This window comes from Alternaria arbusti (assembly GCF_024043155.1).
Source record: "Alternaria arbusti strain BMP 1465 chromosome Unknown scaffold_20, whole genome shotgun sequence".
Classification (NCBI taxonomy): Eukaryota; Fungi; Ascomycota; class Dothideomycetes; order Pleosporales; family Pleosporaceae; genus Alternaria; species Alternaria arbusti.
The window spans coordinates 474,389-499,907 of NW_026249960.1; the positions used below are offsets into that span (position 1 = coordinate 474,389).

The window sequence follows — 25,519 nt, forward strand, 5'->3', positions numbered from 1 at the left end:
GAAGCTCCACAGCCCCGCCCTCATCCCGCAAACCCAGACACCACATCAATCACCTCTCTACTGCCCACTAGGAACCTGATACGGCCCGTACCCCGGCTTAGGAAAGTCCGGACTCCCATCCTCATTCCAGCCAAACCTCTGCGCGCGAATCGACCTCGCACTCCACCCATTCGTCGGATCCTGCATACCATGGTAAACGATCCAGTCCTCGGATCCATCAGGCGACGTCGTAAAAGACGCATGACCAACACCGTACGCCTTCTCGCTAGGGTTCTGGTAGAAAACGGGGTAAGGATGCTTGCGCCAGTCGCTAGGGTTCATCGGGTCGTCGCCAACGAGCTCGAGCTGACCGAGACAGTAGTTGCGGTTGTCTGAGCGGGCGGCGCTGTAGATGAGGAAGTTTTGGCCGGTGGTGGGGTTGGTGAGTTGTTGGGGGCCTTCGTTGGAGGAAAGGCGGTCGTTGATGGAGCGGCCGAAGGGGGTCTTTTCCCAGGCGTACTCCGGGACGGAAATGATTTGGCGTTCGGAGAAGGGGGAGACGGTGGTGGAAGGGTCTGACATCTTGGTTATGCAGAGGTTGGCTGGCCAGCCGTCGTACTTGTGGTACCAGCAAGAGTAAATGTGGTACAGTTGGTCGGCGTGCTGGAAGTAAGTTCCGTCGATGGCGAATTGATCGTATGTCTCGAGTTCGCTATGATAGCGGTACTCGGCGGTCCAGGGGTCTTCGCCTTCGCCGACGACGGTGAACATGCGGTGGTTGACGGCGGGGCAGTTGTACTCGCACCACATCTCCACCTCGGGTGGTGGGGAGTCGAAGTTGGGGTCTGCGGTGAAGATTACCCACCAGCTTCCGTCGATTTGGTGGATCTCGGGCGCCCAGAGATCGGTGGAGTAGGCCTGGTCGGGCTCGGGGACGAAGATGGTCTTGGACTCTGCGGCGTCCCAGGAGGTCAGGGACTTGCTGCGCCAGAGGGTGATGTTGACGTTGTTGGTGTAGGTCATGCAGTAGTAGTCCTCGTGACGGAACATCCAGCTAGATGATGTTCAGACGGATGGTGTCATAATTTGGAAGACTGACTTACGGGTCTGCTCCAGCGTCCACGATCGGGTTCATGAATGTAGTCGAATTGGTCGCGTTGGGCATGGAGTACTGGGACGCGCCCACCGCAGCGAGAGTTGCTGCAATTAGAAGGTTGAACATACTGCCGTCACAATGTCACAGTATACCGGGGAAGGGGAGACGTGGGAGGTGAGTTCAACAATTTACCCGGCTGTTCAAGTACTTATGCGGAGAGGAAGCGGGGTGGTGGGGATCGCAGGGTGCCTAGCAAGTGAAATGGGGAAGATACAGAACCTTTCGGGCTATGCACGATCGTTTTACTGTGGCGGCATAGCGTAACTCTCGTACAGGGAAACAGGTAGCATTTCCCTACAGTAGTCTTGTGATCCTGCATAAGCAAGATCGCGCTGCAACCTTACAGACAGCCAGCTAGAGCCGAAGTGGCAGGGTACCGAAGACTACGCAAATTAAGGCATTGTCCGTGCCTCAAGAAGTCCATACATTTACCATCGTGATCGTGCTGACGCAATACAATCTGGTTGTAGACGAGGCTAGAGTTGTGTTGAGCGCTCAAGGTTCCCCGCGTTAGACCAGCCACGCTTCTTTAGCGTAGCCTCGCGTGGTGCAGGCGCGACCCGAAGACGCCTGCAGAGAGGCTTGGCACATCTTTTGCGAATCACGACTCTCCACCAACCTCTCAACTCGCGCACCATGAACAACTCGCAATTCCGGCGGCTGCTAGTCGAAACACCAAAACCTCAGGATGACGGCAAGGGCAAGTCTCCTGGCGCGGCTACGCCGAGGGCGGTGCTGGGCGCGCGCAAGCACTCCAGCATACCAATGACACCGTAAGCCTTTCCCATAGTGTCTCGCGCAGGACTGATGCTAACAGATACGCAGTCGCCAGGTAGGCAAGGGCTCGATTCAATCAGATTTTGCGCGCCAACTCGCCGAGCGCAACGCGAAGAACAACCCACCAAAGAAGGCTAGGAATGTAGTGCCCAAAGGAACGAGGCTCGCCGCAGGCTACACCGACCGCACGAAAGCTTACACCGACGAGGAAGACAATGAGATCGCCAAACGCGTCAAGAACCTCGAGGAGTCTATGAAGAAGGGCGAGATCGATCGCGAGACGTTCGAGAAGCTCGTGCAAGAGATTACGGGTGGTGATGTCGGGACCACGCATTTAGTAAAGGGCCTGGACAGGAAGCTGCTCGAGAGAGTGAGGCGGGGCGAGGATGTTCTGGGTGGCCTAGACAAGAAAGAAGAAGAAGAAGAAAAAGAGGAGGAGGAGGCTGAAGAGGTGCCAGAGGTGGAAGACGCGTTCGATGAGCTGGCAGAGGCGGATGTCGGCCCCATTACACGCGAGAAGACTGAGAAGAAGGGCGAGAAGATGACTGGGCCGCGTCCTGTCGCTGGCGTCAAGAGAAGTCGCAACGACATCCTGAAAGACCTCAAGAGGCAACGGGAAGAGGCAGCAGCCGCCGCGGCGGCCGAGCACGAGAAGAGGTTTCCAACCCTGGGACCGGGTTTCCGCAAGATCAACGCTCAGGGGGACACACGCATCGAGACAGATGAGAAGGGTCGTGAGGTGCTGATCATCACTGGTCCAGATGGCAAGGAGAAGAGAAAGGTCAAGAAGCAGAAGGTCGAGGAGCCAACGCCCGAAGTGCGTCACGATCTGGACGATGTGAACAAGCCGATCAATATGCATAACCTCCCTGAGCCGAAGAAGGAAGAGTCAGAAGACGAGGACATATTCGCAGGAGTCGGGTCGAACTACAACCCGCTCGCGAACTTCGACGACTCAGACGACGAATCGGATGAAGAGACAGCGAAGCCAGAGCCTACTGCACCTAAGCTCGATGCCGCGGGTTCACAATCAGAAGGGGAGGTATCCTCTCCCGAAGTAGAAGAAGACGCGCCCGCAAAACCCACAGACACCGCGCCCGCAGCACCCGCAAAACGAGACTACTTCGCAACCACAGCCCGCTCGACCTCCACAGCAGAACCCTCAGACCTCTCCGCCGCCGACGCCACCGTCCGCGCCGCCCTCGCCAAAGTCCGGAACCTGGACGAAAACTCCACACTCCTCCAAAACCTCGGTTCCACCGACCCCAACGACCCCGCATCGAAAGAAGCGCGTCTCAAGAAACGTGCTGCGGAATTGGCGGCTTCAGATCGCGATATGGAAGACATGGACATGGGTTTCGGAGCATCGCGATTCGATGACGCAGAGGAGATGGAGCGGGAAGGCGAGAAAGTCAAGTTCAGTCAGTGGAAGGGATTGGGTGCTGAAGGCGATGATGAGGATGGTGAGGACGGGGGTAAAGGACCGAAGAAGGTGAGGAAGCGGGGTGGGAAGAAGAGGAAGGGGGATAAGAATAATGCGGATGATGTGTTGAATGTTATGGAGAGGCAGAAGGAGAAGAAGGAGAAGACTAAGACGCTTGGTTGAGGGAATAGTTTGATAGGATATGTGGTATTAGCTTCATGAGATGGGGATTATGAGTTCAAGCACCAGATGGGATGATGTAGTCTCTCTCTCCCTCCGTACTAAACAAAACAACTACTGACGTCTCGTCCAACCCCAACGTCTCCTTCATCCTTCTATCCCCACACACCCTCTTCAACGCCGTCATCGTCGCAGCTCCACACGGCCCGTTCTTCACTCCCTTCTTATGCAATTCCAGCAAGTCATTATGTACATCGATATCTCTTACCGTAACACTTACATCCACGCCTTTCCTCAACACCTCCCACGCGGTTGTAGATGTCGTCCCGCAGTTCATGCCGTTGCAGATTGTATGGCTGGTGGAGATGGGTGTGATCTTGCCTTTCTCCAGACTTGTCTTGAGGCTGGCTGCTGTATCTGGTTCGACGGTAATGACAGTGGCGGTCTGAGCGAGGGACGAGGACTTGTAGTGGCTGGTTACGGCTTGTGCCCAGGAGCCTACGCCTACGGCGGCGATGGCGTGGGTTACGGGTTTCATATCCATGTCTTTGAGTTGGGTGTCGGTTTCTGTGAGCATGGTTATGTAGCCTTGTACTACATACTGTGTACACGTTAGTTTCCACAGTTGTATAGATAGGTGGAGATATAGACAGTGACATAGGGGGATGGAAATTACCTCAGGAATCTCCTCATACCCCTCCCAGCTCACATCCATAACCAACATCCCCCCTTTCCCTTTCCCCGCCTCCTCCCTCGCTTTCTCAATCGAGAAATCGTAATCCCCATCCACAACCACCACCGTCGCGCCCTCCCCCCTAATCTTCCCCGCCGTCGCCTCATCCATGAAATCAGGCACGAAAATCACTGCCTTCACACCTAGATACTTGGCCATCCGCGCCACAGCCCTGCCCCAATTCCCTTCCGTACACGTCACCAACTCCACTCCTTGTTTCCTGGCTGCCGCACCCAGTTCGTGCAGTGTGGCTGTGATGGGGAGGGAAAGTTTCTTGGTTAGGGCGACTTGGATGGCCCATGATGCGCCCAGGATTTTGAAGGCGGGGAGGCCGAGACGGCTGGATTCGTCTTTTAGGAGGATGTGGCCTAGATTGAGTTCTTGCGCGAGGTCTGGTAAGGGGATTAGAGGGGTGATGGCGTAGTCGGGGAGGCTGCGGTGGAAGGGCTCGACGGAGGGGTTGGTGGAGGGGATGGGGTGTTGGTAGGTTGAGGCGGTGGGGTTGTGGAACATGGTGGATGATGATTTCGGGGGAGTATATGTGCTGATGGAGTTGAGGTTCAATTGTTCATCTGGAGTGAAGTCGGTTGGAAGGCTGATGCTCGGTTTCCACCTTGAGAGATACGAGTCCTATATACATCGCAAGACCCATGGATCGTTCGCAGGGCGTGTGAGGCGTCTACATCGTTCACGCATACAGACTACGGTGCATTACTGCAAGCCACAACGAATGCCATGCGCGTCTCCTCCGACAGGAAACGCTCAAGTTGGGCAAGGCGGATGGTGCAACGTGGGGGGGAATGTGGGACCGCTCAGGGTCTCCGTAGCTACGTCACTTCCGAGGTCTTTCTTACGCAGCTGCCTTCGCGTCTCTGTTTCACGCAAACTTCAGCATCACGACGAGGACCACCACGATGTCACAGCAAGGAGTGCATACGGCGCTGGGGAATATACCGAGAGTTGTAGTGCGGCCAACGGTGGATAATGTTGTAGCGTCAACGTATCTCGTCAAGGTATTTGTACTCGTTCTGCTGTTGTCGCGCATGTGCTAACAGGCAACAGGGCATCGTCTTCTTCCTCGCGCACCCGTTCCTGTACCCTCTGCTCAAGGCGCGACTACTACCGGCAGTACTTCTCAGCCTCTTCGTCCTCATAAACCTCTTTGTATGGACGTTGCTGCCCCAAGTACTCTTCCTCAAGATATTCCACACGGCGGGAAGTGCCTGGGTCAACGCCGTGTTCTTGGTCTTGGGAGAGGGAGCTGCGATAGTCGCATTACTATTCGAGTCCTTCTTGGTTGTACGTCTACACACACTGCATGCTACACTCGAGTACTGACACTATCTAGGATGAATCCCAAGTCGATGTATTCGACGCCGTCCTCATCTACAAAGGCTACGAAGACCTCGTTCGCAAACACCGACCCGTCACTGAAGATGCGCTGAACGACCCCGTCCGCCGACTCGGCAAGCCTACACGTTCCTCTGTCTACGCGCCGTTCTCCTTCCGCCAGATCGCCGAGTTCGTCATCCTGCTGCCTGTGAACTTTATACCATACGTCGGGGTGCCGATATTTCTTTTGCTGACGGGCTATCGCGCGGGTCCGTTCCAGCACTGGCGGTACTTCCAGCTTCTGGGCTATGACAAGAAACAGAGGAATCTCGCCATCAAGAAGAGAAGGTGGCAATACACTTGGTACGTCATCTTCATGGATTGATGGGAACACAACTAACATTGTATGTGTAGGTACGGCACAGTCTATCTCATGCTGCAGTATGTACCGCCGCTTAGCATGTTCTTCCTCATGACGGCACCAGCAAGCTCGGCGTTGTGGGCCGCGGACCTGGAGAGAGCGCGGAGGGAGCAGGAGGCGAACCTGGCTCAGGCGCCGCAGTACACGGACGAGCCAGACACCGCTGTATGATAGTGTTATCTAGTTGGTCGGAATACACCGCGTTGGAAGACAGCACAGCATTCGTGTTTGGGATCATCTGAGGACCTGAGCGATAGCTTGCTAGCCCGAGTGCTGAGGTCATGGAAGCTTGACGCGCGTGATCACGGGGTAGCTTTCGCGCTCGCAGCCCACCGTATCCTGATTTGCGCATACAACGAGACACGTGAGATGTGTCGCTCAAGTGTGCGACAGCTAATCAACCAAGTTCCATGGTTAAAAGTGGCTGGCATAGCACTATGCAGACCTCGGTTCTGGTTGTCTGGGGCATGGCGGATGCGCCTGGCGCAGGTACAATCCTCGAACAGGGAACGTGTCACGCTAGTCGCACTGTCGGCCAGGCAGCACTGGTCACATTCGTCATTCGCCCGCCGCGCCTTCCCCAGCCCCATAGATAGCTCCAGCTTGAGCTCCGTCCCCAACACACCACTCACTCCCCCATCTCTCCCTCTCCACCCGCCATCCCATCTCCCATCCATCCATTCTCGTTCCATACCCCATCCGTCTCCATTAAACATCCGCAAATATGAAGACGGCGGTGCTCCTCGCAGCAGCCACTTCGGCCTCTGCGGCTGTCTACAAGACGCCGCTCAAGAAGGTCTCTCTGTCTGACCAGCTGGTAAGCCATCGTCGCATTCGAACGCGCAAGATCGCAGTCTAACCATGAACAGGAATTTGCCAATATCGAGACCCAAATGGCTGGCCTCAAGCAGAAGTACTCCCAGCAGCACATGACCGGCCTCAAGGCCCAGTCGCACATGGAGGCTGCGCTCAAGGCGCCCTACATCGCCGATGGCACCCACCCCGTGCCCGTCAGCAACTTCCTGAACGCGCAATGTACGTCTCTCAAACTCCACGCGTTCTGCAACATCGTGTGGCGAAAGCTAACAGGCGCCAGACTTCTCTGAGATCTCTCTCGGAACTCCTCCCCAGACCTTCAAGGTCGTTCTCGATACGGGAAGCTCCAACCTCTGGGTCCCATCGCAGAGCTGCAACTCGATTGCCTGCTACCTTCACACCAAGTACGACTCTTCGGCGTCGTCGACCTACAAGAAGAACGGCACCGAGTTCGAGATCCGCTACGGATCCGGCTCGCTCAGCGGCTTCGTCTCGCAGGATGTCTTCCAGATCGGCGACCTCAAGGTCAAGCACCAGGACTTCGCCGAGGCCACCTCTGAGCCTGGTCTCGCTTTCGCCTTCGGCAGGTTCGACGGCATCATGGGTCTTGGCTACGACACTATCAGTGTCAAGGGCATAGTCCCTCCCTTCTACAACATGCTCGACCAGGGTCTCTTGGACGAGCCCGTCTTCGCCTTCTACCTCGGCGACACCAACGAGGGCCAGGAGTCCGAGGCTACCTTCGGTGGCATCGATGAGAGCCACTACACCGGCAAGATGGTCAAGCTTCCCCTCAGGCGCAAGGCCTACTGGGAGGTCGACCTCGATGCCATCACCTTCGGCAAGGAGACTGCTGAGATGGACAACACTGGTGTCATCCTTGACACCGGTACATCTCTGATCGCTCTTCCCTCCACCATCGCCGAGCTCCTGAACAAGGAGATTGGTGCCAAGAAGGGCTTCAACGGCCAGTACTCTGTCGAGTGCGACAAGCGTGACAGTCTGCCCGACCTCACCTTCACTCTTACCGGCCACAACTTCACCATCAGCGCGTTCGACTACATCCTCGAGGTTCAGGGATCCTGCATCTCTGCCTTCATGGGCATGGACTTCCCCGAGCCAGTAGGACCTCTTGCCATTCTCGGTGACGCTTTCCTCAGGAAGTGGTACTCCGTATACGACCTTGGTAACTCGGCTGTCGGTCTTGCCAAGTCCAAGTAAGCTCCTGCTCTCTATGTCGCCCCATTACGGTTATCATACAACTCTGGAACGTCATGGAAATGATGACGGCGTTTGGATCAAATTGTAGTTAGGTTTAATGACTTGGGTATTCGGTTGTACAAGAGTACATCAGCCAATGAGAAGGATAAAGAATGATTGTGCCCTTGCATGTGATGTTTTGGATCTTTGCTTGTATGTCTCTACTTGTTGTTGCCATATTGAGACGTCATCTGGTACTGCTACAAGAGCGGCTTTCTGAGGTGACCGTTCATCCCTCAGCGCTCGCCGCCAATATATACCTCCACAACAACCCTTTCTTCCACATACGACCATAGGATCATGAAAATTAGGCTTCCCGTCCGCTCAGCCATATACAAGCATGATACCGGCGGATTAGTAGTTAGGTGGGTGACCACTAGCGAATCCCCGCTGTTGTATGTTGTAGCCTTCTTTTTGCCCAGGTTTTGAAATGCAGGCATCGTGGAAGGGACCTTTCTTTTTGCCAGATCCAGGAACAAACAAACCGCAGGCGTGGGCTTATTTATGATCATGGTATCCATCTGCATCCGCTTGTCTGCCTGTCTGCACCTCCGTTAGAGTACCTGGCTGTCATCGCGTGGGCTATTATAGTCCACGTTAGCGGACGGCAACGCCTTGGGCTGGCGTTTACACGTGCACCTATCGATAAGTCCGACCAATGACGTCTGTAGACTGCTCCAACGGACCTGGGGGCTTGCAGCTTGCAACCTAGAAGCATGTGGGATGATAACGGATTCGAGTGAAATATACAGATTAATACACTGCCTGTCACACTCCACAGTTACCGGTCGCGGTCGTTGCCTGGAGGTGTGCGTGGGTAACCTTATCGTATTGCGCTAGCAGGTACCCCGGACGCATGCAGCACGCTCCTCAGCCACGAGACAGCTACAAGTCATTCCCTCAACACTCCAATATGTGACCTTTAACGATCTTCCCAACTGCCCTGCAGCGTGCGATACCTTTCCAGATAGTAATTCGCAATACACTTCTGAGTCCACATCGCTGCCTTGACCAACCGTGGTACATCCGCCAGCACATCCGCGAGCAACCTTGACGATCCAATAACTGTTGAGTGCAGACGCACGACGCCCCATCCCGAGATGGCGTCCCAAGACAGAAGCCAGGACAGTACGAGTCGCCGAATGAGCAGAAAGCGAAAAGACTCAAGAAGAGAAACGCGCGGTGTGTCTATGGACGTACCGGAGCGCTTCCGAGATGGGGACGATGCACAGGAGGACGTCACGGCGCCGAAGCGGAACAACACCATGTCGATGAACCAGTCGCTCTTCTCCATGATAACCCGCGCGGGTCAGCAGTCGCAGACGGACCTGGGCACGATGCAAGAAGTCGACTCCGGCGATAGCGACGACGGAGGCAAGAAGGCGCCCTACCGCAACCTCGACGGCGCAGCACGACTAAGTCGCTTGAGCTCAGCCAACGACTTCCAGAGTCCAGCTGGAGACTTGGATGGACCGACGGTAGAGAAGGGAAAGCACAGGCGCACACTCTCCGAGAACAAACTATTGCGTTCCCTGCCCAAGTTGAAGCTCTCCAGCCGGAAGGAAGCTCGCTCAGACAGCCGCCGCAGCGATCAGATGTCCTCGTCACAGTTCCTCCCCCCGAAACCGTCACCCGATGACCTTCCGACCCAGCCGAGCGACCCGAAACCGAAGACCAAGGACAAGACCAAGGTCGCGGCCGGCGAGGAGACACATACAGACAAAGCGAGGAGCTCAGGTCGACGGAGTAGACATGGAAGCTCCGCGGGGCTTGCTAAGAGCAAAGCCCCCGTCACGCTTGCTCAGAGGATACAGCAAATATTCGAGTTTGAAGAAGTGGAGGAGGTAATATCCGAGTATCCATGCTGGCTGCTCCAAAGTATCCTGCTGCAAGGGTACATGTACATCACCCAGAAGCATATATGCTTCTACGCGTATATACCCAAGAAACATGTAAGCACCCTCTGCCCCGCAGTCGACATGATGTGCTAACCCTCTCAGCACGACGTCAGCAAAACAGGCTACCTCTCCAAACGCGGTCGATCAAAGTTCAACCGCTACTGGTTCGTTCTCCGCGGCGACGTCCTCGCATACTACACCAACCCTACCGAACTCTACTTTCCGCGCAACCGAATCAACCTGCAATACGCCATATCCGCCGAAGTCATCGAGCCCACAAAGAAGGGAGAAGAAGAGACTAGCTTCACCATCACTACGGATGAGCGAAAGTATCTGTTCAAGGCGGACAGTGCGGCGAGCGCGAAGGAGTGGGCGAGGAGTATCCAGAAGGTCATCTTTCGGACACATAATGAGGGCAATAGTGTCAAGATTAGCTTGCCGATTCAGAATGTGCTGGAGATTGAGGAGAGCAGTATTCTGGATTTGGCGAATACGGTCAAGGTGAGGGTTATTGATAACGACGAGACGTTTGCTATCGATGAGGTATGTGTTCTTCCCTATCATACGAATGGGATGTTTGCTCACTCCAACAGTACTTCTTCTCGTTCTTCAATCAGGGACAAGATGCGCTCAACGTTCTACGCATCATGATTAATGACAACGAGCACCATCAAGCCTTACAACAAGGTGTTGACGGCGAGGCATCTACGCCGACAGGTCAACGCGAATCTGTAGCATCGCCAACCACTACTGCTGAGACACCACACATTCATGAAAACGTTCGCGCTACGCTTTCGCCTTTGCAGGTACCGCGTGCAGGAAGGTCGAGCATAAGCGATGTATCTGCTCGGTCTAGCCATGATGCCAACAGAAGGAGCTGGGACGTGCGACGTAGCATGGACGCGAGCCGCACCTTTCGACGACCGAGCGGCGAAGTACAAAGACCAAGCAATGAAGCGCGACGAAGCTTCAGTGGTAGAGGTCGTCCAGGGGACCGAACTCCTCTGTCGCCTAGAGGAGCGGATTCCGAGTCAGCCAATCTTTCACTCGATCCGGGTACCGAATCGTCTGTCGCCATACAATCCATGGATGAAAGCAGCGCTTCTGCCTCACAAATACTGGACCGCTCCGACTTATTCCGTGGTCCCGCGAATCACGCAATCAACGCGCCTTTACACAAGCTAGACACTCAAGCCAGAGATTCACAGGACACAGCGCGTTCGGGCCAACCGAAATCCGCAAACACTGCGCATCGCTTAAAGCAACCCCAAACACCGACAGGCGCGCCTGATCTGGACGACGATACAGACACTAGCGCACAACCTCGCCTATCAGGGTCCTCATCCGCTCTACAAGATATCGCCTCCTACCCGCTCCAGAAGGCGTCGGGCTTAGCGGGATTCTTCAGGACCCGCTCGAAAAAGATGGGTAACTTACTCGCGACAGAATCCATGGGTTACTACGAGAAGGTGTCTGGTATGCTCGCTGGCGGGCGGAAACACTATACCACTGCCGACGGACTAGAGACTGGAGATCAGGTTCATGGTTTCGAGGACGACGAGGACGCGGCGAAGGCTGCGGAAAACTTCCAAAATCACTTCGCCTTCCCCGATACCGAGGTGTTGCAGTCGTCGTTCTTTGCGTCGCTGCAGCGCGTCTTACCAAACTACGGCAAGATCTACATCAGCGGCAACTACTTTTGTTTCCGCGGCCTGCTGCCTACGTCTAAGACTAAGGTCATCATTCCCATGCGGGATATCGAGAATGTCAACAAGGAGAAGGGATTCCGACTGGGCTACCATGGTCTTGCTGTCGTCATCAAGGGCCATGAAGAGCTCTTCTTCGAGTTCTCAAAAGCAGAGTATCGCGATGAATGTGCCATCATGGTGCATCGCGTCCTAGAGAATAACAGGTATCTCGACGATGAGGATGATTCTTCTTCGGGCGTTGACAGCGAGGACGAGGCCGCAAAGGCGGAGCACGACCTGCTACAACAGGCTCGTGACCATACCGACACAGAAAAGAAGATGGACGTATCGGAAGTCGTACGCGCTGCAGAGCACGATCGCATCCCACTCGTATTCGACGACCCTCTCGCCTCTATCATCGATTTCAAGCCCCCGAAGCCGCTGAAAATCGTTTGCCTTACTATCGGATCTCGAGGCGACGTGCAGCCATATATTGCGCTATGCAAAGAGCTGATCAAGGAGGGACACGAGGCGAAAATCGCGACTCATGCTGAATTTGAGCCCTGGGTGCGGAAGCATGGTATCGGCTTCGCGGTTGTCGACGGCAACCCAGCTGAGCTCATGCGAATCTGTGTCGAGCACGGTATGTTTACGGTCGGCTTCCTGAGAGAGGCCAACGCCAAGTTCCGCGGATGGCTCGACGACGTGTGTAGTTCAGCCTGGCGGGCATGTCAAGGTGCAGACCTCATCATCGAGAGCCCGAGCACTATGGCTGGAATCCACATCGCAGAGGCCCTCGAGGTCCCGTACTTCCGCGCCTTCACGATGCCATGGACGCGCACGCGAACCTACCCCCACGCATTTGCAGTCATGGAGAACAAGCAGGGTGGTGCTTACAACCAGTTCACGTACGGAATCTTCGACAAGATGTTCTGGCTAGCCATCTCCGGGCAAATCAACGCCTGGCGACGACGCGAGCTGGGACTTCCGCCCACGACCATGCGTAAGATGCAGGCGAACACGCGACCGTTCTTGTATAACTTCAGTCCCCACGTCGTACCGCCACCTTTTGACTGGCCCGACTGGGTCCGCGTGACCGGATACTGGTTCTTGGACGAGAGCGAGGGCTACGAACCTCCAGCGGACCTAACCGCCTTCATCAAGAAGGCGCGCGACGACGGCAAGAAGCTCGTCTACGTCGGCTTCGGTTCCATCGTCATCGATGACCCGGCCGCCCTCACAAAAACAGTCGTAGACTCCGTCCTCAAAGCCGACGTCCGCTGCGTCCTCTCAAAAGGCTGGTCCGACCGCCTAGAAACCAAAGACGCATCCAAACCCGAAATCCCCCTCCCACCGGAAATTTTCCAGATCCAATCTGCGCCCCACGACTGGTTGTTCAAGCAAATGGACGCGGCGGTGCATCATGGCGGGAGTGGGACTACGGGAGCTAGTCTGCGCGCTGGTATCCCTACCATTATCAAACCTTTCTTCGGCGACCAGTTCTTCTTTGCGCAACGCATTGAGGATCTTGATGTGGGGATCTGGCTCAAGAAGGTCAACACTAGTGTGTTTAGTCGCGCGCTTTGGGAGGTTACGAATAATGAGCGGTATATTGGGAGGGCTAAGAGGTTGGGGCAGAGGATTAGGAAGGTAAGTTGATCACACTCCTCCACTATATCCTCTTCCATCATCATTATCCAGATCGTTAACATATTTTCCCCACAGGACAACGGTACTCAAGTCGCCATCCAAACCATCTACCGCGAACTCGACCGCGCACGCACGCTCATCAAGACTCATGGCAAACAGCCTGGCTATGAAGATGCGGATGCTACGGACGATGGGTTCGGCGACGAAGACGACTGGACGATTGTTGATGAGGGCGAGAAAGCAGAGGTTGCTCATCCTTATGTGGTTAAGGAACCGGTGGCGGGGATGGAGCAGGATGCGTCGAGGATGGGGGGTGGGAGTCTGGTGCTGGGTAGTATGGTACTCAAGGAGGCGGGGAAGACGAGTAAGTGGGAGAAGTGAGCTGGGGATAGGGGGTTGAGGGAGTGGGTTAGAAGATGATGGTTTCTTCACACGTTAATTATCGCGGCAAGGATATCGCTTTGGCCTTGGCTTTGGGTAGGGATGGGTCTAGGGCGTTTTTGGGATTCTGCATGAGTTATAGAGTAGATTGTTACGATACCACGCGGTTTTGATGTGCCCTGTGCGCACGTGTTTTTTGGTCGTGAGCGTATTTAGGCGTAGGTAATGGAATGGATGATTACACAGTTCACGTGCATGGATGGTTCGGATATGCTGATAAGAGACGATACTTGAAGGGAGGTGTGTGGGGCTGATAGATCGTCGTTGCCTAAACGTGGGGATGGTATTGACTTATCTTCTACTTGACCAATCTTAGATGACCACGAATATGTTGTCGCTTGTATGCAAGTAGGGATATGATAGGTCGCATGCTGGTGTTCTTGGTAGTGACGTCTTGGTAGTTTGTGTGTGTAGATATGGCGAATGCAATGCTACTGAAGTGCAGCCTGGAAGTTGCATGAGTATGTGTGAGGGCTACATGTATTTCTGATGACTCGAATCTATACATCGAGCACGTGTGTATGCGGCAAGAGTATACAACTGTCGAGTCATATCATGTTATGTCGCCGCATGGTGCACTCCAAAGACGTCGATTTTCCCAAGAACGGGTTGCTAGCGGAAATGGCACGTGATGTGAGACCGCATTTCATGGAGAAGAGGCATCTCCCAGAGCACAAGATATGTTGCTCGAAGAGGGTCCTGGGTATCTTTTACGATTAAGTGCAGCTGGTTCTCGTGACAGTAAGGTCTTGATGTGTGTGTGTGTGAGGCCTACATGCATCTTTAGTGAGTCAAAAGAATACGGCATGCGCAGATGTAGGCATCAAGAGTATACTTGCATAGGACTTCAAGGCTATGAAAATCGTGCGTATACGTCAGATAAGCCATCTCCCACAGATCGATCGTGCAATGTCGTAGCCTGGTGTTCGCGAGGGTAAAGTCTTGGCATTCCTCGGGGCTTCAGACGCGTCTAGGCCACTACTACCCTACCAAGTCGAAGGAGGTATCGCGGAAAAAGCATTGCATCGATTCCCAATAATAGGTACCGTTGAGTTCGTGGATGGACTCGTGATGCCTGGTGATAAACGCGTCGTCCTATTTGGAGAGCGCTCTTTGTCTTTGGTGGCATGTTTGAGGTAGTGGCAGTCGCGCTAGTATGGTGGCTGAGAGGTATAAAGATGGCCGCCCCTCGCTCCCAAATATTTGGGGGAAACCGAGCCGCGACGCCATACGTCAACCCCGGTCGCGCAGCACCTCACCACCTCATACACGAAATAAACTGAACACACTGGAGCCTACATTGACGCCAGATCTTGCAATCTACTTGCGCTATCGTAGTGTAGTCTGCAAACCTATTCAGGTTTCTACTTCTCCGAGGTCTCACCCACGCTCCACCTAGCCCGTCGCACCACATCCGGAAACTACACCTTCACTCTCAACTTAATTTCAGCACGTTGGCGCCAGACGTCATAGCGCATCGCGACTGCGACCAAGCTTCCACTCACCACTCCTCGCCGCGGGAGTGCCGAATGCGCCGAGCCGAAGCACAACGCGCCCACGTCCAACACCACCACGTCGCCAGTCGCATGGGCTGCCTCACCTCGGCATGAAGATCGTTTCGCCCCGGGATCTCAGCTATCCCGTTACCGTCATCGACCTCCTTAAGAAGCGCGACGATGACGTCCAGCGGTCGGGCAAGCTGTTCAACTACAGCTATGACAGTCGCGTCACCGAGGGCGACAAGTGGGGAGGCGAGAAGACGGTCATGAAGAAGTTCAGGCAGACGTTTGCCGCGAGCACAGAGGGAAAGATCACGCGCTGGTTCATCAAGCCCGGCACCGTCATTGAGCGATATGGGTAGGCCTACTGCGCGCTTGCTGCGCGCGCAACATGCTAACACGGCCGCAGAACTCCACTCCTCGAGATCGAAGAGCCATGCACGCACGAGACACAGTTTGGCGGCCTCTGCGTCGACTGCGGCCGCGACATGACGCAGGTCGACTACCTCACCAAAGAGCTCGATGTCGGACGCGCGACGGTCAACATGGCGCACGACAACACGGCGCTCCTCGTCAGTCATAAGGAGGCGGTAGCGGCAGAGGAGGACGCCAAGAAGCGCCTATTGAGCGCGCGCAAGCTGACCCTCATTGTCGATCTGGACCAGACCGTCATCCACACCACCTGCGAGCGCACCATTGCCGAGTGGAAAGCCGACCCCGAGAACCCGAACCACGATGCCGTCAAAGACGTACAAGGCTTCCAGTTGGCTGACGACAATGTCTCCAACGTGGCTGCAAACTGGTACTATGTCAAGATGCGCCCAGGTCTCAAGGACTTCTTCGACCGAGTCTCGAAGCTCTACGAGATGCACGTCTACACAATGGCCACTCGAGCGTATGCGCAAGCCGTCGCGAAGATTATCGATCCCGAGCGCAAGTACTTTGGCGACCGCATCCTCAGCCGCGACGAGAACTACACAGACAAGCTCAAGAGTCTGACGCGGCTCTTCTACCAGAACACAGCCATGTGCGTTATCATTGACGACCGAGCAGACGTCTGGCAATACAGCCCGCACCTCGTCCGCGTGCCCGTATTCAACTTCTTCCCTGGTGCTGGAGATATCAACGCAAGTTTCCTCCCTAAGCAGCAGGAGCTTGTGTCATTCGCAAAGGACAAATCGCCCCCGACCCCGAAGAAGGCCACGACTGAAGTTGCGACCACGAACGTTGTCTCCGTCCCAGGCAAGCCGCTCGAGACCACGACCGAAACCACGAATGGTGATTTGAACGAACTGGGACAGCAGCTCATATCATTAGCAGCAACTGAAGATTTGGAGGAGCAGGCCAAAGAGCAGGAGAAGCTCATCATCGCACAACAAACAGAGCGGCCTCTGCTACAGCAACAGCTCATGCAGGATAGGGAGGATGAAGAGACACCTGCCGAAGCTGAAACTCGCGACTCACGACCGGTCGAACAACCCAAGGTCCGACACAGCATCCTCAACGACGACGACAGAGGACTTGACGTCATCGAACACAACCTCAACCTCGTCCACCGCACATTCTACGATGAATACAGGAAGGCCAAGAAGGTGCCAACAGGCGGTCGTGTGGCTGAGCTCAAGGGCGAGAAGAGCCCAAAGAAGCGCTCCATGGAAGAAGACGTCATTCCTGATGTCGCCGAGATTATGCCGCGCATCAAGAGCGAGGTGCTCGACGGTGCGGTGGTTGTCTTTTCTGGTATCATTCCGCTTGGTGTGGATGTCCTAACGTAAGTACTCGACAGCGAAGTCGCAGAGCGCAGCTAACCCTCCCCAGATCAGACTTCGCACTATGGATCGGAAGCTTTGGCGCAGAAGTTACCACGAACGTTACCCGGCGAACGACCCACGTAATCGCCAACCCCGATCGAAAGACGACGAAAGTAAAGCGAGCCGCCCGATACCCCCACATCAAGATCGTGAACCCCGAATGGATGTTCCAATGCTGCACCAGATGGGAGCATGTAGACGAGACACCCTACATAATCGAGACCGATGCGGCGGAGCGAGGCGGCTCACCCATCGCCGACCTGGAAGATGAGAGCATCGACGGAACAGGGGATGAAGCCGCAGACAATGCGTCCCCCGTAGTCGAAATGTCAAACGACGACTGGGCGCAGCTCGACGACGAGCTCGCTGATTTCATGAACGAAACCGACACAGACGGCGGCGGCAGCGAATCAGATTCCGACAGCGTCCGATCCGATAACAGCACAGCATCAGATACCCAACAACAAGCCGCCAAGAAGAAGCGGAAACGCACAAACTCCACCGACGTCAGCGAGACGGAGGAGAGCGATAGCAGTGTCAACAGCACCACCTCGCGTCTCCAACGGCGGAAGAAACGTACCATGGAGCGGGTGACGTCACTCACAAACGTCGTTACCGCGGACAAATCTGGTCTACCCAGCCCGGAAACCACGGGGCCGGAAGAAGACCAGGGAGACGTCGATGGTGACGACGAGGAGATGAAGAATCCCGAAGCGAATGGGACGACAGCGCCGGACCTCCAAGATGACTATGACGATGGTCTTGAAGCGGAGTTACTGGCTGGCTTCGGGGATAGTGATGGTGAGGAGTAGTATTTAACCCGTCGACCTAGGAAAGCTGAACACCATGGAGCCTACATCACCATTTAGTTCTGTAGTTCTACTTACTCTGTTCTGGTGTAGTCTGCAGACCTGTGTATGTTTTTCCGCGTACAAGGTGACTGGTCCTATGTCTTCTTCACACGGGTATGATTTTTTCATGTAAGAGGGTTGTGTGTGGCTTGCGATCTCCAAGTATCTGTCTACCTGCATAGCGAGGTGTTTTTGGCTGTTTGGCGTTGCTTATCCTTTATACATATGGTTCGTTTTGGGGATACGCTCGCTTTTGGGTGGCGAGGGTTTGGGTTGGGGTGGTGCTTCAAGGGGAATTGGACTGGCTAGATGGAGGGAGAGGGAGAGAAGCTGCTGTAAGCGAAATGCAATGATTGAACACCCTGGAGTCTACGTTGATGTTGGGGCACTTGCTTTGCATGCTTTTATCTTGATGTAGGTTGCAGACTTATTACTGAAGGGACTGTTGAAGTGACGTTACATTGCGCTTTGTCTTCATTGTTGCCTGAGACTGCCCACTGCCACTCTACTCTACCGCGCTCATACACCGTGTTTACCGCTTGTGACTTTCCACGCGATGTCGGATACGATATGTGGTGGCGGCGGCGGTGGCGGAGCAGCAAGTCACGGCGGTGTGCATATGGAATAAAGATGACCTCGGAAACGATTTTCGATTCCTTCGAATATGCAGAAGCGCATCATTGGCGTTTCTCAGCGTTACCCCGAGTTGAGCATCCTTTATAATACTTCCTTTGGAAGCAATGATATTCGCCTTGATGTTCGCCTTGCACAGCCCCTGACTCCGCCCACGGGTTGATTGTCCGGGTAAATGGTGGGTGTGGTGTGCATCGCTTAGGAGTTTGGAAGGATCCAAGCATGGAAGGGGGATATAAGCTTTTGGGGTTCTGCTTGTTTTGAGGATTGGAGTATAGGAGCTTTTAAGGAGATACTGTGCAGTACACATCGCGACTATCTCACAAACCATATCTAGTTACCTACCTACCTACATCCTTCACACACAATCCCACTATCAAGCTCACCTCTACGCGCCCCCATCCAATCGCATCGCATAATCATACCAACACCACCAACACCCCAAACTCTCACCCAACACCCTTCCAACACCCACCCAAAATGGGCTGCATGACCTCCTCTCTCTCGCCCAAGAACCCTCACTCAGAGCAATGGGCTCCCCACCCCGACACCACCAACGCGAATCCCTCGGGGAACGGACACGGTTCAGATGACGATGAAGAGGGCCCAAAGAAATACGACCCTGCGGCTGCGGGGAGGGAGATGGCTAAGACGGGGAGGACGGCGGGAGGGATGGCGTATGCGGCGATGGGGTCGGAGGCGTATGGGGGAGGGCCTGTTGCTGGGTAGAGGGTGGGGGGATGGGAGAAGGGGAGGGGGGTGAGGATGGGGGTGATGGAGATGAGGGACGTGAGGGATATTTCGAGTTGTATACGATATTCATGTCTCTAGACATAGGTTACCCGGGCGCCTACAACTGCTTATTTGATGCGTATGTGCTGTGTGATGTGGTACCCTGATACACTACGGTTGCTTTTTGCTTTATTCGGGTGATGTTTGAATGTGTTTGTAGATGCCTGGCCTTTGTGACAGCGGGTAGCTGATTGAACAACGAATGTATGAATGCGGAAAGTCATGCTTTGAGCCACGTGAAATGAATGCGTGGAGGTGACGTAGCAGTCAAAGCTGAAACTGACGTTAAGGTTCGAGCGAGAAAGTAGGAGAATGTCTTGGACTGTTGGGACGATCGATTGCATTGCGAGCGAGCTGTCATCCAAACCACTCCCCTCTCCCTGTTCCCCACCTCGCTCCAATTACAACCAGCCAGCGCTGCACACGCGTTCACAGCCCAAGCTTACCCCAGTTTGTCGCTTAGGTTAGCGCTATTCACCTCCCGCGTGGACCCTTGTTCTTGCGCGGAGCTACATCGGTGGGTGGGTCTTTGGCGGGACACATGTGAGGCTGAACCTACGAAGGGCTGCTTGCCTGCGCGCTTACTTCCTTTTTCCTGCCCATCAACCCTTCCGCTCCTACTCCACTTTTACCGGTCAGTTTGCCGGACGTATTGCGATCGACTGCAGCTGCGTATCTTGCGGGCGATTAGGCAGCAGAGGAGAAGAAAGACTTTAGAGGCCAAGAACAGGACTTACGTAGACGGCCGCGCATATCGATAAGGCGACGAGCGAACTTGCTACGGGGTGCTCTTTGCGATATCTGGAGGGAGTCGAGGAAAAGCACACATGATGGCACCGCGGTTGGCTTTTATGGACCTTTCGGTCGATCTGAAGACGTTGATAGTCCAGCATGTAAGTCTCTGGGTTGATGGCTGGTTCAAGGTAGCAGAAGAAGCACCAGGCTGACACTACACCACACAGATCAACCGCCCAACCGACCTCAAGAACCTCTGCCTCACCTGCAAACAACTCCACGAGATCACCGTCCGCCAACTCTATTACGAAGTAACCCTCGACGTCGGCTCACCCCACGACACGCGCCTCGCAGCCTTCCTCAACCCCAAGAACATCGGCCTACAACATGTCCGGAAGCTGGACCTCTACCTCGCAGATGTCCTGGACAAATGCAATCAGCAGCAACAAGCCAACTTTGCTATACGCATGATCTTGGAGCTGCTGCCGGAGAACCAACTGGAGAAGTTCTCGTGGCACCCGTGGTCGCCGTTTTCCGGAGACAACCTGGTGCTGCTGTACAAGAAGCAGAAGCGCATGCGGTGGATGGAGAGCATTTCGCTGGATCGCAATGTTCTGCCAGAACTACAAAAGCTGCCGAATATCGAAACGTGCTTCCAGGAAGTACGGAAGCTTGGACTATACCCAGACTCACGCGAGGTCCTGGACTTTTGTCACTTCTTGCTGAAGAACGTGGCTGGGCGCAAGCTGGAGAAGATTACGCTGCATGCGAGCTTCGATGAGATGGATCCGACCGTTACTATGCGCGAGCTGAACGATACGGTCAATGCGCCTGGACTCATTACTTCGACCATGTTCAGCCATATGCAGCCGTTCGCAAAGTGCACGCCGATCACACTCAATGAAATCACCCTACAAAAGCTACACCTGCGATATGCTTCGGAAACATACTGCAAGTTGATTGACTTCCGGTCTATCAAGAGCATCCGCATCTTCGGCTGTTCTGGTGCTGATGCCCTGTTCGCGGAACTCAGCAAAAGCTCGAAGCTGCCCGACAAGCTGGAGACACTGGAGTTCAAACACGATGATAACGCAGAGAACGACGGCTTAGGCGCTATCGACGGCTTCCTCGTTCTCGTCTCGGGTATCGAGACGCTCACTCTTGACCTCACATACGTCAAGGCCTTACCAGCCGCCGGCGGCATCGTGCGCCACAGCAAAACACTCAAAAGCCTCAACGTACACGCAAGCACCGGTCCCGACAGCTGCGACGAAGAGCTCGTCTACGACTACGCTTCCTTCTCACAAATCTGCAAAGACTGCACACTACTCGAGCAGATCTCCGTAGCCTTTCCCGGCGTGAGCGTTATCCGCAGCAAAAACGACAGCTTCGTCAACTTTGAGAACTGCCTGGGTGACTTGCGCAATCTAGCGACTCTCAACATCACCACCTGGCCTACCAACAGCCCTTCATCGACTAAGCTGCCACGCAAGATTTACGAACACTTGCTGGCTGGGTTGGCACAGCAGGGCTTTGACCGCAGCGCCGCTCATGCGAAGGAGAAGGAGAGGAGTTCGAAGTTGGGTATCATCGCGTTTGGCTCGTCGGATAAAGTGTATGATCGTGAGGATAGCCAGAACCAGATAAGTACGTATCAACCTCGAAGCTTACACAACACCTTTACTAACTCGCCCATATAGTCTTTGTCAAAGGCCGTCAAATCGACCCACTCGGTAACGAAACCTCGACGGCAGTGCAGATCGGATGGTGTTTGCGCAAATTTATCGACGCGGGTTCCAAGTCGGATATTCTGGATTTCTCGTTGTCGCGTAGTTCGCGGCCGCCAACGAGGAGCTCGCCGGATAGCGATGATAGCGATTGACAGGGGGATGAGGTTGTCGAATGGGGGCAACCTGATGGGGATGATGGGTGGTAGGGTGTGGGGAGTGGTGGCTATGGGGGGTTAATATCAAGAGGAACTGGATTATACGGTGGGTTGAGATGTTAGAGGCATGGTGATGCGAGCATATATACCAATTTGAAGGGATTAGCGGGCGTTGATACAGAAAGTCATTCTTTTTATCGATGTTGTCTCCGGTCCAAATGTCAAATGTGAGCAAAATGAACGCGTCCATGACATGTTTGTCTACGCGATTCGTTCATCGGACGAACATGCGTTCGTGGATCTCGGAGTATACTCCTTTCGAGACGATCGACGCGCTAGGAGATTATCTGAATTGCGTCATCATCGGAAATGAAATCTGGACATGACATTATGACAATGGGTCTACATTCATGCAGAAATGAGCACCATCACGCGTGGTGTAACGAGACTGGGGGACCTGGAGAAGATGTTTTCGTCCTGCGGATCGTGCCTGCCCTAACATGATCTGTAGCTTGAAACAGCCTCTGAATTTTCATGCCATGAGCGTGCAATGTCCAGCACCAACTCTGAATCGTCCACGTCTTCCAATTGCTAGCATCTGGTCTTGTTACACTCAATCGCATACCGCGAGCGGTCTCAGGCCATCTCTCCTTGTCCCTGTATCCATCTAACCGCGTCGGTAATTGCCGCGTCTGATCGGACCGCGAAACCTGTATGCAAGTAAGCCTACTAGAAACTCTACTAGACCTGTCACGTTCGGTCAGGCAGTTGATCGCGCCCTGTCGTCTTGATACATCTGGAAGCTACCGAGCAGTTGTTTGTTTAACCGGAAGCTAACGGGACATCAGCCAACGTCCTTCCCTCGTCACGGTAGAACTGCGGCTACGCCATGACTTCTTCTCCGCATGCGTCGCAGTATCCTGCACCACCAGACGGCCAGGACCCGCATAATTACACGCCCTTGTATCCCAACGGGCAGGTTCTCGACGGTCAGGCACCGTCGTCGCGCATAGCCTACCCGCAAGAAGCCGCATACCCGAAGCTCGAGAATATCAACGAGGTGCTCCAGGCCCAGCAGGCTCTCCAAGCGAACCATGCCTTGAATCCTCCGCTGCCGCAGCAGTCCAAGCCGAACCGCCTGCGCAAAGCTTGTGATTCGTGCAGCATTCGCAAAGTCAAGGTGGGCGCATTTAGTCATAATACTATGATAGACACTGACGTCTGTAGTGCGACGAATCGGGCCCGCCGTGTAGAGCGTGCCTCGCGCTGGAGATTCCATGTACCTTTGAGCGCCCGAGCCGACGACGCGGACCGCCCAATAGGCACGCCGAAGCGATCAAGAAGCGCAGGATAGGCGATCTCGATTCCGAGTCGTCGACGCCGCAGTCTCCTACCAATGCCGCCCATGCGCTGGCGCAACTGCAGTCATCGCATCCAGCCCAGCTCTCTGCTGAAGAGATATGCGCCCTGCCCACCCTGAACGCCCTCATCGACGACTTCTTCACCTTCATACATCCGCTATGTCCCTTTCCGCACGAGCCGTCGTTCCGCGAAGCATGGGGGCATAGGGAGGACCTGACGAATCCCTCCTTCCTCGCCTTGCTGGCGTCCATGATCGCGGTCCTCGTCGCGTCCTTCCCTCGAAAACCACGTCTCCATCTCAACACTCAGACGCGACGCGAATACCCAAATCACCTCTCCCTCGTCGACAAGTGCCGGGACGTGTGCGCGCGGGCGCGAGGACCCGGCTATCTCGACCGGCCGTCTCTGAACGTGTACGACGCGTGTACCAGCTACTTCCTCGGCTTGACCGGAGCCTACGTATTCCAATGGCGGCAACTGCGACTGTACCTCGCCGAGTGCCTGACCATCATACGCTCCCTGGGTCTCCATAAACCCGAGGCTCAGGGCTATACCTATCTTGGGGGCATGCCGAGTGCGTGGGGCTCCAACGGACCGAACCACGATGGCTCGAGAGAGTTCAAAGTAGACTACATTACCGAGGAGATTGGTCGGCGCGTCTTCTGGACGGTCTTTGTGGGTGTGCGGTATGTCTAGCATTCTTCCGGTGTAGACCATGACTGACTTTGACAGGACCATACAACAGCTCGGCGCTTCCTTCGGCGAGCTGATGATCGCGCCTGCCACACCTACCGAACCTCTACCACCACTCCCGCGAGAAGTCGACGATGTACATATCTTTCCAAATGAGATACAACCGCAGCGCGAGGGAGTCGTCTCCATGCTCACTGGGTTCAACATCAATGTGCGCATCTTTCTATCATACTCGTCGCTAGCAACGGCGGAGATGGCATTTGGCATTGATGAGATATTCGATTGGGATCGACAACAACAGATCTTCGCACAGAGCCTGCAGCGCTGTAGGCAGATCCTGGACAGCTTACCAGAGGTGCTCAAAGTCCGGCCAAAGTCTAGCAATAACAGTGGGCTCGAACAGCAGAAACCCTACTACCCGCCCATGCCAGAATACTCTGGGATGCGAGACCCCGCCATGGACAACCATCACAAACCGGAAGCGCACGAATTGCGACGCTACGAGATCCAGAAAGCAAACATCTACGCCAGCCATCTGTCCACTCGCTCGCACCTTGTGGAAAAGTACTTCCTTCAACTGGATAAATATCAGCGGTCGAAGGGCCAGGCTGGTGCACAAAATACGTCCAACGTCCTCGCAGCAGGAATCGACAGGTTTGTATCCGGCACAACAACCGACGCCGACGCGCTCGAAAAGGCAATGTCAGAAGAGCGCGAACAAGTGGTCAAAGACCTCCTCGTCGTACTGGGCAGCATCGACATGGTCAACATGGAGCCCAACGGCGACTCCTTTGTAAGTCTCTATGTTTACTTGCAAAACTCAGATTTCCTCTACCCCGTCCATGAGATTGACGACTACGTCATCTCCATGTCGACACGTGATTTCTTTCGTCCAAACACCATCAGCCCGATCGCAAGCTTACGGTTCATGTCGACGCAGACGCAGAAGATTCGCTCGATTGCTAGCACGCTGCTTGAGGTGCCGAAGGAGAGAAGGGGGAGTGTGGCGTTGCAGCATCAGGATTACCTTTACAAGTTCCTGGATATACTGAGTAAGTTGGAGAGGGTGAGTCCCGAGGCGAGTGATCCGAGTGGCGCGCTTGATGAGGAGAGTGAGTTGAGACTTTGGGCGGATTTGAGGGATCATCAGTTGAGGTTCCAGGAGCAGGGGGGTGTTTATGGGTTTTCGTGAGGTAGATACGCAGGTGTGTTTTACGACGGCGCCGGCTTTTACTAAGGAACGACGAGATCGCATGGAAGTATACCGGTGCCGATGGTGTGCCCAGAGCACTTAAGATATTACTGAGCACCAGCTCGAACGGATGGAACGCAGCTACAACGCCGGGTCTATCCTCGGATTGAGGATCGTGCCAGGAAGATTTGGGGTGGAGATGTAACAGTAGGAAGTGTCATTGCTATCTTGTCGCAGTCATTGTTAAATATAGTCAGATATATGTTGGCACAAAAGCCTCGTCGCACTCATTCTAATCACAAGCCCGTCCTA

The 25,519-nt window shown here is 54.6% G+C and overlaps 8 protein-coding genes across 8 annotated transcripts; 6 read left to right on the top strand and 2 right to left on the bottom strand.

The window, feature by feature from the left end:
• Positions 1–57: 57 nt before the first annotated feature.
• Positions 58–1,201, bottom strand: J4E86_010218 (uncharacterized protein; the record flags this gene model as incomplete). The annotated part of the gene is made up of 2 exons (XM_051450717.1): positions 58–1,033; positions 1,083–1,201. 2 exons carry the CDS (start codon positions 1,199–1,201, stop codon positions 58–60), a joined length of 1,095 nt encoding a protein of 364 aa, XP_051298232.1.
• A 570-nt stretch (positions 1,202–1,771) lies between these two features.
• On the top strand, positions 1,772–3,518 carry J4E86_010219 (uncharacterized protein; the record flags this gene model as incomplete). Its single annotated transcript, XM_051450718.1, has 2 exons — positions 1,772–1,908; positions 1,961–3,518. The coding sequence occupies 2 exons, from the start codon at positions 1,772–1,774 to the stop codon at positions 3,516–3,518; spliced, it is 1,695 nt and encodes a 564-aa protein (XP_051298233.1).
• Positions 3,519–3,728: 210 nt separating this feature from the next.
• Positions 3,729–4,761, bottom strand: J4E86_010220 (uncharacterized protein; the record flags this gene model as incomplete). The annotated part of the gene is given in 3 exon segments (XM_051450719.1): positions 3,729–3,776; positions 3,796–4,116; positions 4,192–4,761. The coding sequence occupies 3 exon segments, from the start codon at positions 4,759–4,761 to the stop codon at positions 3,729–3,731; spliced, it is 939 nt and encodes a 312-aa protein (XP_051298234.1).
• Positions 4,762–5,162: 401 nt separating this feature from the next.
• On the top strand, positions 5,163–6,172 carry J4E86_010221 (uncharacterized protein; the record flags this gene model as incomplete). Its single annotated transcript, XM_051450720.1, has 4 exons — positions 5,163–5,261; positions 5,311–5,547; positions 5,597–5,943; positions 5,995–6,172. The coding sequence occupies 4 exons, from the start codon at positions 5,163–5,165 to the stop codon at positions 6,170–6,172; spliced, it is 861 nt and encodes a 286-aa protein (XP_051298235.1).
• A 553-nt stretch (positions 6,173–6,725) lies between these two features.
• PEP2 (Vacuolar protease A) lies at positions 6,726–8,038 on the top strand (the record flags this gene model as incomplete). The annotated part of the gene is made up of 3 exons (XM_051450721.1): positions 6,726–6,818; positions 6,871–7,036; positions 7,098–8,038. The coding sequence occupies 3 exons, from the start codon at positions 6,726–6,728 to the stop codon at positions 8,036–8,038; spliced, it is 1,200 nt and encodes a 399-aa protein (XP_051298236.1).
• Positions 8,039–9,177: 1,139 nt separating this feature from the next.
• On the top strand, positions 9,178–13,694 carry ATG26 (Sterol 3-beta-glucosyltransferase; the record flags this gene model as incomplete). The annotated part of the gene is made up of 4 exons (XM_051450722.1): positions 9,178–10,029; positions 10,078–10,518; positions 10,569–13,313; positions 13,389–13,694. The coding sequence occupies 4 exons, from the start codon at positions 9,178–9,180 to the stop codon at positions 13,692–13,694; spliced, it is 4,344 nt and encodes a 1,447-aa protein (XP_051298237.1).
• Positions 13,695–15,360: 1,666 nt separating this feature from the next.
• J4E86_010224 (uncharacterized protein) lies at positions 15,361–17,876 on the top strand (the record flags this gene model as incomplete). Its single annotated transcript, XM_051450723.1, has 3 exons — positions 15,361–15,611; positions 15,663–17,024; positions 17,072–17,876. 3 exons carry the CDS (start codon positions 15,361–15,363, stop codon positions 17,874–17,876), a joined length of 2,418 nt encoding a protein of 805 aa, XP_051298238.1.
• Positions 17,877–20,170: 2,294 nt separating this feature from the next.
• On the top strand, positions 20,171–25,207 carry J4E86_010225 (uncharacterized protein; the record flags this gene model as incomplete). The annotated part of the gene is made up of 6 exons (XM_051450724.1): positions 20,171–20,233; positions 20,303–21,722; positions 21,776–21,828; positions 22,835–23,140; positions 23,188–24,008; positions 24,055–25,207. The coding sequence occupies 6 exons, from the start codon at positions 20,171–20,173 to the stop codon at positions 25,205–25,207; spliced, it is 3,816 nt and encodes a 1,271-aa protein (XP_051298239.1).
• Between the last annotated feature and the right edge of the window lie 312 nt (positions 25,208–25,519).